This window comes from Penicillium digitatum, chromosome 3 (genome assembly GCF_016767815.1).
Source record: "Penicillium digitatum chromosome 3, complete sequence".
Lineage (NCBI taxonomy): Eukaryota > Fungi > Ascomycota > Eurotiomycetes > Eurotiales > Aspergillaceae > Penicillium > Penicillium digitatum.
This window is the reverse complement of record NC_089386.1, coordinates 125691-136709: the sequence shown is the minus strand read 5'-3', so window position 1 is coordinate 136709 and position 11019 is coordinate 125691. Positions and strand designations below refer to the sequence as shown.

The following is an 11019-nucleotide window of genomic DNA, read 5'->3' as shown; positions in this document are numbered from 1 at the left end:
CTTGTTTAGTTACTCTATATCCGTTCGAAGATACAGTCCTCCATAAGCAGGGAAATGAATAGCTGATAATTGAGCCTCGATCTGGGTCAAGTTTCTAATTAACTGTAGCTAATCAAATTCGGCCATACTACCCTAAACTTAAAGTGGTGGAACACAAGCGGCTTTCTCTAATGATGATATATTCTGCATCGATGGCATTCGAGTTATTCGAAGACCAGGTAAGAACACGAGGGATGGGGATACTAGTGTGTTTTCTAACTATTTTATAGGATATTAGCCACTAGAAGTAGAATTATACCAATACAACGTACAGTATTCGAGAGCGCCGACTTCACCAGCTATCGTTAAGGTAGGCGGGCCGGCAATATGACAAGGAATTTTCGCTATCACTTCGGATCCATTTTCCTCTCTCATCAAGAAAGCCTTGCTGAAACCTCCTTTCATTTAGTCAATAGCTGTGACCGGACTAAACTTTCCGCCGACTGTTGCAGTAGTATTGCAAAGCTCATCCACATCGAATCGGACATACATTCTGTTTAGCTGGTATTCTTCGTTGGCAAGAAAATGGCCATTGGTGTAAGCGAAAAGCTCCTCCTATGTAATGGATGCACCTATTTGAACAATCAGAAACTGAAAGTAGCTGCCTTTGCACTAAACCCCTTTCCCTTCTTACCTCGACATGTTATCGATAAAGACGATCTAGATCTACTATATCGATGTGTAGTAAAATTTCTGAGCGCTCTTAGCATTTTGAGAGGAAGTGTTCAACACACACGTAAAAGAAAGAGGTAGGTAGGTAGGTAGGTAGATTTAATGAACGCCCGGCAGGGAGCAAGCTTTCGCTTGCTCCCGCGACCTCCCATGGGGTATTGGGACGTGCAATACTATGGTTTCTATTATACAAAGATCCTTCTCCACAGATTGCAGTTCATGCATTCGTAAATGCGAGGGCTGAGTAGCCAGTTGGTGACGGCTGTCTCCGATGTGTGAGCCGGCCATCATGGGGGTGAGGGTCCCGGGGGGTCCAGGTGTGTGATTGGCGGGTGCCAAGAGACTTTGTTGAGGATACAAATGAGTGAGTTACCTCGTGCAGACCCGCGAGCAGAAGCTTGTGAGCTCCAGTAGTTCAACAAACTGCTTGGGGTCCAGGCTGCGAAGGTAGGCGACTGCCTCTATCCCGTCGGTTGGAGATGTCGGGGGGCGTTTTGGCCAATGTCGGAAAGACCTCTGGGTTTTGTGGCAGAGAGCGAGGTGCTCTGGTGACTTTCGGCGGCCGCATGAGCAGTCGAGTTTGGCGTCTTCGTGGTTGAACTTGCGGTGGTACCAGTCGAAGTCGCCATGCGACGAGCGGAGGGCAAGCCAGCGGTGGAGCGCTGGTCGTCGGAGTTCGAGTTCCGGCAGTGAATCAATCTCGTAGGTGTCTGACCAGCGTCGGTACCACTGGGAAAAGAAAGAGGTGATCGAAGGAATGCCGGTAGAGAACTTGTAAGGGTCCACCCCGGGTCCACGCCTACACCTCTAAGATCATACAATCGTGCCAAGCGCCCAACACACCTTATTATTGCACCTGGTATTCTGACAAACACTTCGCAGTCAAGATTGGGTATTCAATCCCGCCTTTGAAAGCTGAGAACATAAAGTGTGTTGCAGCCGATAGCAAGGTTCCTATGCCAAAGGTTTACGCTAACTTTATCGACCCAGAGACCCAGAAAAGATATATCGTTGTGGATTTTGTCCCTAGCATAGACTTGCAAAAGTTACTGCCGTCGCTCACCCCAATCGAGAAGACAACGATCAGTAAGAGGATCAAATAGGCGATCAATGAACTGCGAATATTGCTATCACCTGACTACTTTGGGAACTTGAATGGGACGCCTTATATCGACGGTGTTCTTTCAACTCCTGACAATAACCCAGTGATTTCTAGGCCATTCAAGGATCAGAAGCAGATGAATCAAGGAATACTAGAGAGACTGGGCCAAACGCAGTCACCGCACTACATTCGATTGTTGAAAGAAATGATTAGCTGCACCCTCAAGAACCTTCGAATTATTTTCACTCATGGAGACCTGCAATCAAAGAACATAATTGTGGAGCGAAGCGGGGTCTCCGGTGATAGAGACGCAGACTTCAAAGCAACACTCATCGATTGGAATCTATCAGGATGGGACCCCGAGTTTTAGGATTTTTGTAATTCAGCGTTGTATTGCCAGATGAAACCGGATTGGCTCGAGCTCATCCCGGACACATTTGACCAATACCCGATAGAATACCTAACGATGCAAGTGATCTACTCATCGATCTTTAACTAATGGTAGATTGGGAAAACTTCATTCATTCTCTGCATTTGCAATTTCTTAGCACTCAGGATCAACCCCACGACTTTTTTTTTGAATGTCACAAATCAGAGATGAGAAATCGAATAGAATGAAGCTCTCATTCATACGGTAGGAATGACGTATTTGATGCGGGGACAGGAGGAAAGAAGAAAGGCAACGGAATCGAGCTCAGACTGTTGCAACTCAGATTCGTGACATGTTGGAAGATAAGTTCAGGTGGAGAAAGAACATATTTTTCAAGGGCCGAAGAATCAGCACTCGAGCTTTCGGTTTCATTCTTTCAGAGGTTGTACCGTGACAAGTGGGGTTACCGGAATTACATCATTCTACCGCTTCAAGGTGCCCTTTTCAAATGCCAATTTCTGAACATCTCCTAACCAGTCTCCACACCGATAAAGGGGTGTACCAGGATACAATTGCTTGCCCCCGAGCGTCAACTGGGCCCGAGGCGCCTCGACTGCTCTGCAGCACTCCGTCTCGAATCTGGCCAAATCTGCCTGTTCAATGGATCCACTCAATCTCTTTGTGGCTGGGACAGAAGACGCCGACAACTCAGGGTTAAAGGAACCTCTTGGGTCTTATTTCATACCCTGGAGCAAATTTCCAGTGAGATGATAGAGACATCCTCCTTCAGACATTCGTGGGGCGGTGGGGTTAATTTCAATGTAAATGGCCTCATGGCTAGGCGCACCAAGGTCTTTGGCCGTGTATACACTGAAAGACCTATTTGAAGATGTTTAAGATGTTGTGGTACTAAGAACGGCTGTCGAGGTCTTGCTGATGAGAGCTGCTACACCCGTACAAGTCTCTTTACTTACATGTTGAACAGAAACACGAAAGACCTCATCATGAATAGTTGGGTATTGCATGTGTCGGCGTGCATGGAAGGTACCGTGCGCCAAAATGCACGTTTGACACTGATTGGAGTGTATATCAGAGGTGTACATGTTAAGCTTTCACGCGCAGGTTGCAATGCACGGCGAGACGCCCATCACGAAGCCGCTGAGCCCTGCCGGATGATTCGAATTTATGCAATATCTTGAAACCTGCCATTTAGAAGGTGAATTGGGGCACGGCCCCCCACGACCTGTGTTTCCCGTAAGATCTTCGGCAGCCGATTGGGACCGGATTTGAGAATGCTTATGAAGACATCTATATGATTTTACCGCTAGAGTTTCCTCCTTTAGTAGCATCCGGCAAAATGCTTTGTCACGGGATGGTCAATTGACCATCCCCCGACCGCCTTGCCCATATGTATTGCCATTAGCTAGCTCATAGGAATAGCATCCTTTTTTTTAGCATCTCCCATAACATGCATTCTGTCGAAACCCATGGTGCAATCCATGGTTGAAAACAGGGTGGAGTACCCGGAAAATCCATAGACCGCCATGTTGGTGTGGCCTACCCAAATTGTATGTCATGTTTAGTCAGCGTTGTCCGCGTAGATTGAAAAAGAGCGGATTTCCCCTTTGCGGTGATATCACTTCAGGCAGAATTGTGAGACGGGTAGGGGTGGATGCTCCTGGGAGTTCTCTGAGTTCCCCCCCCTAGCTCAAGTACATGATAGGCTGAGAAAATTTCCTGCGAGCCTTATTTCTAGAATTATAATGCAACACAGGCTCCTGGGAGCGTGTGGTGGTCAATCAATCTCATTCAACAATGGCGAAAACAAATTGACAGTATACGCTCGGACAGGCCTTCTCATTTGTACACTCATTGGAAAGAAGAAGTATTAAACTGATCTATCTCGTTGCTGTACTGATCATAAAATCCCTCGGTTTATTTTGTTACAGGATAATATTGTAGACCTCTCAAGTCGATTCGCACACTCGCCATCATCCTACCAGAGGTTTAATCCCGAAGGGTCATTGTGGGGCAAATTAATGAAATGATCCTGGGAGCAAAGCTGGAAGTGGGAGGTCGACAGGTCTAGAGCGAACGGTCGCATGGACGACGCAACTTCTTTTTTTTTGATAGGACAATGGGGGTGATTTAGAGAAAAGCCGCACGTGATGTGACTAGCATGGATAAGAGCCAGAAATATAGCGGTGGTAAGCAAAGGACATTCAACTCGCAGCCAGCTTGTGGACATCCCATAGATCGATGAGGATAATAAATTACAACATGGAGACTGAAGCTAAATCGAAATCTTGCATGTCACTCTATGTATGTTATGTGGCAACGGGAGGACCAAAGGGGGAAGCTGACCAACGAACATCTGACCAAAAGCCAAATTGAGGAAGACACATTTTAAGCCAAGCCTCCTGTCTGGAAAGAGGCTAGGAGAATTACGAAATAGGGCATATTAACAAATGAGCCACATCATCCAAGTCCCCATTAACTAGATTAGTCTCAAATTTTGGGCGCTAAGAAGCCCCTAGATGAGATTAAGGTGAGATAGATTAGGAAACAATCGACCCTTTTTTTTTTTTTTAAACAGTGTTCACTGTAGAGTGGGGAAGAGGCACAACGACGCAGCATGGCAGGTAGGGAAACCCAATATCAAATTATCCATGTCATAGTGGTGTGATTTGGGAATATCTTTGATCTTCAAAGCTCCAAAAAACTCGTCAGCAGTGGATCCTACGTTCTGATTGGGCCTAGTGGGGTTTCATTATGAGACGAGAGCGGTGTCTAAGCTGATTGGATATATTTAGCCCTGGGTGGCTTGAAAGGCGTTCTTTGGGTGTTTGAGGAATGTGGGATTGCATAGATTTATAGATATGGAACTGGATCACATGTCCATGTTCAACACCTTGTAACCACCTAAACGGATCTTAACCTTCCTATTTATATACATATTAGCCTTTTTAACCCGGTTAATATTTGTTAATATTTGTTATGTGCTAGATCCACTCAATCCCCGACTCCGCTGCGGCAACTGGTACCTGCGGAGTATCGCCAGGCCTACTTCTCCCCCCCTGGTACTTTCTGTTCTTCTTACCATCTGTCTCAGGCTGCTGGTCCAGCTTACAATACCAATTTAATCCACGGAGTCCGAAGTAGTTGCTTTTTTTTCGACTTTAAAATTTGGGGCTAATCTTGTTTCTGAGATAGTCTTTGGAAGCACGGGCGCTACGATTAGCCACCCCTCCTTCCTCTTGACACTTGACACTTGACACTTCGGACTATTTTGAGACACACGAATCCTTTTGGCACTTCACACTTAACCTTCAACTTTCCTTCTCATTCTCCCTGCTCTCCCCTCTCCCCTTCTCCGATATTCGACCTTAATCCTGATCAGGCCTAAAGCCCCTGTCGATCCTTCAACACAGGGAGAGGGGATATTTTACGAGGACTAGAATAGTATCCTTGATGTGCGTGTGATTGAGTGCGATGTGAACTGCGTCTACTCGCCATCTTTCCTGTCATGTCTGCCGATGACCCATTCTCCTTTCTGCCCGCGGAGCAGGCCAAACCCGCGAAAAAGACCCATTGGAAATCGAAACTGTTCTCCAAAGATAAGAACAAAACTGCGTCGCAGCAAAATCAAGAAATCGCAGACTTTCTGAGCTCTCGCCCCGCAGAATCAACTCCAGCTCCTCCACCTAATGACCCCAGATGCCTTCCTCCGCAAAACATTGACGCTCACCGCTTTCCCTCCTCACAAGACGTCTCCGGATATCCTCCCCCCAAGTCAGTAACTGCGCCGGCTCCAGCATCTGCGCCAGTCTTGCCTCGCGAGGACTATGCACCGTTCAGTCTCTCAGACCAATTTACTGCCGTGTCCGCTCCCACTCCTTCTGCTCAGCGCAGTGGTCGCAAAGGCAAAGGGCTACGCGTAGGGTTCAGCCCTCAACCTCCAGAAGTGATTGGTGAAGGAGGCGATGAGTCCGAATCGCCAACAGTTGAGATCTCGCGGGGTCGAGCACGGTCGGAAAGCAGGGGAATCCAGTCTGGCAACACCCCTGGGTCACCCTCGGACCCTTCACGATCGCATCTGCCAAATCTCCGACTTAATACATCGTTGGGCGATGGCGATGCGCGATCCCGTCAGGCAGCTTGTTCGCCTCTGCGTGATACATCGGATTGGAAACCACCGCTGATGCGCAATCCTCAGGATGCAGAATTCCTGAGGACGTTGCCTAGCGGCAACGGCTCTCGATTGTCATTCCGTGGCGATGCCGAGGCGATTGCGTTCGCAGAACGTGTCCGCGACAAGATGCAAGCGGAAGAAGGTCGTGCATTGCATCATCACTATGAGGAGGAGATAATGTCTCCTGGAGCTGAAGACGATGATATCTCACCTCCACCCAGCCCCCCCAGCCCTACCAGCCCGGAACCGCCCATCAAAGCCTACAACGCTGAATCTACCCACGAAACAGCCCCAACCGCGGGGCTTCCGCACGCGCCGTCTATTTCTATGTCGATGAAGTCTATTGTCGATTCGATTCGGAGCCCCTCAAGCCCCTCTACACATCGCGCACCCCCCAAGCTCAGTCCCATTGATCCACGAATGCCCACGAATCTTATCCCAAGTAGCCCCGGCAAGCTCTCACCAACACAGACCAAACCGCCACCCCAGGCACTGCCTGCATCAGAACGAACATCACCTCCTAGTCGCGAAGGCAACGAGCCGCCACACAGTGCCCAACCCCCCAAGTTCTCTCTTCGAAACATTGCCAACCAAGTTGGTGATACCGCATTTTCTGAATTCAAAAAGTACAACGCACGATACGAGAATTCTATAAAACTCGCAGCAGAGGAAGTCAAGCCATTGGTAGAAACATCGCTAGCAGAATGGATTCGGGCTGCGGTCTGGTGGTTTTTGCGAGGAAAGACACGATTGGAAGCGTATGCTCGTTCCCGTTCGACATCGCCACCCACTCACGCCAAGCAAGCCGTGATCGATCTTGGAAAGGCATTATGGATAAATGAGAATGTTGTGCCCAGCCATCACGAACTCTCTCAATACGGTGCCTTGGGCGTTGACGCCCTAGTGGCCGTTGTAAGTACGACCGGCGATAAGGAGTTGGCTGATCTTCTGGGTATTCATCAAACCCTCACCAATCACCTCCGATCGCTATCCATGTCCATCAAACGAAACAACATCCTCGCAGTGGTTGCCTCAGACGAAGACTCTCCCATCCAGGTGGATACTTGCGTTTGGCTGCGTTACCCTTTCTATGCGCCCGATGTCTCAGCAGTCTTATCTGGTGCGGCAACGAGATCAATGCTGGTAGATAACGCGGGCAAGACTCCAAGTTTGGTCCACATGATGCCTTTGGGTGACACAAGTCGATACTTCAGCTATGGTAGCATGTTCGTACAAGTTTGCGTCAGCTCCAGTGATGATGATGGACAGCAGCAATATGCCATGCCTTGCGCATTGACCATCGTCCGCGAACGAGCGGATTGGTACGTGTTTGCGGCAATTACTAGCCAAAGTCAACTTATCAACATTTTGATTCAGTCCGATCGCAAGCAGGGGCCGACTTGGGAGGATGTGGATTGGCAAGTACGGTCCAATTCTATGCAAGTGAAACTCCCCCGAGGATTCGAGTTGGATGTCACGTTCAAGGAAGATGATTTCAAGACTCTTTGGAATATCGTCAAGTACACCCAGAAATCGGAGAACAGTCTTCATCCGGAGGCAGGTGAGACTGTAGTATTTGAGAATACACTCAAGGTTTTCCAATATATGGATCCCGGCACACCAAAAGCGTTCCCTTCCGAACCCACGGAAAGATGTCGAGTCCGTTTGTTCGAGCGATCTGTCACTGTGACAGAAGGCACTGGTGCTCGCAATGCGCATCGCGGATTCCGACTAGCTGTTCTGACTAGTCCGAAGGTGAAGACTTTGAGTAGCATTCGCCATATCTTCGGTAACGGCTCACCGATAGTGTTCGGTCTCTTACGAGGAGAGGACGGTTCTCCTGCTCTTCTCCTTAAAGTGACCGAGGACGGCCGTACGAGATCTTTGTTGATGACTTTCCATGAGGTGGCCGAGCGTACGAAAATCCATTCCGTGCTGCTCGGTATAATTCCACGAGAGGGAGAGACCAAGTCGCCCGAATTCGCTCTCAAGTCATACTGCATTGAGCAGCCCGAAGATCCTTTCACTGGCCAGCCCACAGTCAAACACCTTCAGTTCCCCGCCGGAAGTGTTTCCGTTATCGACCAGGAGCATGCTTACGTCGAACATGGTTATGGACCGACAATTCTATCGGAACATTTGAGGGCCTTTGTAGCTACTGAATGGGGCTCTGTCACAGATCGTATCAACTTAGGTGGGGCTTCTCTCTTTCCTTTTTGGCTTGAGACGCGTTGTTAACTGTTTGTAGGGCCTGGTGAATTGAAGATTGGCTTGGATGTTCAGAGCACGACGAGCATGAGCTTGTTCCGCCCTGCGCAGCAGGATCTGACTCTGTCGCTTGCGGATAACCTCATTCGCCCTGAGCTGGCAGGGCAATTAACTAGCTTCCTCGAGAAGGTTGCCACGAAGCCTATGGTTCGCCGGCTGGAATTCCCCACCATCCAAGGCAAGTCTGCTTCTCGCCATTTTCTTTGGCTTTGCTAATCCTCTTGTAGATCTTCATGCCTTCGAGGCAGCTGTTACTGGCTTCCAGGTACTGTATGACGGGTGAGTCTATCATATCTAGCCATCTAATCAAGAACTTGCTAACTTAACTAGCATGGCGACATCGTTTACCATCTCCCGCCGGCGGAGTATGGTTCCTATTTACAAGAAATGGGAAGCTGCCCTGGCACGAGTCCAGGTCGTTCGACAAGAGAAAGTCGTTCAAATGCTTGTTTTCTTCGGGGACTTCCAGCACGGCACATGTATGAACTTTGTTCTTAAGGGCACCGATATCATGGAGTCCTTCATCCGGTCCGGCAAGTTCGGCATTCGTATGGTAGATGCCAAGTTTGCACTTCCTAAGAAGGACGATGATCCAGCTTCTAACTTTGTGTGCCTCGACATGCCCGAATATCCCATCGAGCACGACGATCTCACCATTACGTTCGACACAGAGGCTTGTGGGTTATATCTCTCTGGCTTGTGCTGCGCTCTCGCTAACTTCTCTTCGGTAGCACGTGCAAGCTTCAAGGCAGCTCTTCCTGGATCAGTGCGAGAACCATCTCGCATGGGCTCCATTCGCCGATAGATTCATTTGTTCTCCATCTCCTGTCATCCTCCCCGTGATTTCTCAACACGTGACGTAGCTCATGACGTGATTTCCCCATCTTCCCCTCCTCCCGAGATCGGATTCCGCATCTTCGGGTGTACTGTAACTTGCTTGACGGGCCCTTTCTGTGCATACATTTCAAGAACGAAACTTAGCATTTTTTTTTATTATGTCTCACTCAAGCGAAGCTATTGGCGCCTCCACGCGCTCCCTGCATGCTGATGATGCCTTGAACCTCGTTACTGATGTCGCTCCTCCTATGCATCTCTCTACTACATTTCGTTATTCCCATGATCCAACTCAGCTAGTACCGGCTGCCGATGCCACCCCTGTATGCATCTTGAATCGCTTTGTATGTCTCCTCGCCTAACACATAGCCAATGTAGGCCGACTATGATCCAACCTCCCATATCTACTCACGCATGTCCGCACCGAATCCTACCCGCTTCGAGACAATTCTCTCCTCCCTCCTACACGGTCAAGTTATCAGCTATTCCTCTGGCCTTTCAGCCCTGCACGGCGCCCTGACCCTCCTTAACCCTCGCCGCATCTCCGTCGGCGATGGCTACCACGGCTGTCACGGCGTCATCGCCCTCTTCACCCGTTTAACAGGCCTGCAAAAGCTTCCCCTCGACTGCTCACCCGACCAGCTCGAACAAGGAGACGTCATCCTTCTCGAAACACCCGTCAACCCCCAAGGCACTGCCTTTGACATTGCCTCCTACGCCGCCAAAGCCCACGCCCGCGGCGCATACCTTATCGTCGACAGCACCTTCGCCCCACCAGGCCTTCAGGAGCCATTCCAGTTCGGCGCAGACATCATCATGCACTCAGGTACCAAGTACTTCGGTGGCCACAGCGATATGCTGTGCGGTGTCCTCGCCACGAACCGCGACGACTGGGCCGCTCAGCTAAAATCCGACCGTCTGTTCATTGGAACCGTCATGGGTAGCATGGAGGGTTGGCTCGGCGTCCGCAGTCTGCGCACATTGGAGATCCGTGTGCAGCGCCAGAGCGAGAATGCGGCCCATCTCATTTCTTGGCTTGACGCTGCCCTGCATGCGCCGCACCCCACGCCTAATAGCGATGAGGCGGCTGTGCAGGCTGTTCTCGGTGAGGTCTTACATGCTAGTCTGCAGAAGGTTGAGGGTGACTGGTTGCAAAAGCAGATGCCTCATGGATTTGGGCCTGTTTTCTCCATCGTCATGAAGGAGATGCGCTTCGCTCGTGAGTTGCCGAGTAAATTGCATTTCTTCCAACATGCTACTAGTCTGGGCGGTGTTGAGACGCTGATTGAGTGGAGGACTATGACTGATGCGACGGTTGATCGGAAGTTATTGCGGATTAGTATTGGGTTGGAGAACTGGGAGGATTTGAAGGCCGACATGGCGAGGGCATTCCATGAGCTTGCGAAGTAGATGGTTTCAAGTACAACATAGGGTAGACTAGATCGAATGCCTAGCGGGACACTGGTCAGGACTTTGATCCCACTCGAATCTCCTCCAAGACAACCTTTGGTCATTTCCCCCGCCGGGGGCAATTCTATTGGT

The 11019-nt window shown here is 49.5% G+C and overlaps 2 protein-coding genes across 2 annotated transcripts; both read left to right on the top strand.

The window, feature by feature from the left end:
* Nucleotides 1–5709: 5709 nt before the first annotated feature.
* Pdw03_7622 (Cys/Met metabolism, pyridoxal phosphate-dependent enzyme) lies at nt 5710–9448 on the top strand (the record flags this gene model as incomplete). Its single annotated transcript, XM_066101715.1, has 7 exons — nt 5710–7594; nt 7645–7697; nt 7753–8569; nt 8624–8821; nt 8871–8922; nt 8974–9320; nt 9375–9448. The coding sequence occupies 7 exons, from the start codon at nt 5710–5712 to the stop codon at nt 9446–9448; spliced, it is 3426 nt and encodes a 1141-aa protein (XP_065956798.1).
* Nucleotides 9449–9638: 190 nt separating this feature from the next.
* Pdw03_7621 (Pyridoxal phosphate-dependent transferase, major region, subdomain 2) lies at nt 9639–10887 on the top strand (the record flags this gene model as incomplete). Its single annotated transcript, XM_014677290.2, has 2 exons — nt 9639–9800; nt 9856–10887. The coding sequence occupies 2 exons, from the start codon at nt 9639–9641 to the stop codon at nt 10885–10887; spliced, it is 1194 nt and encodes a 397-aa protein (XP_014532776.2).
* Nucleotides 10888–11019: the final 132 nt, after the last annotated feature.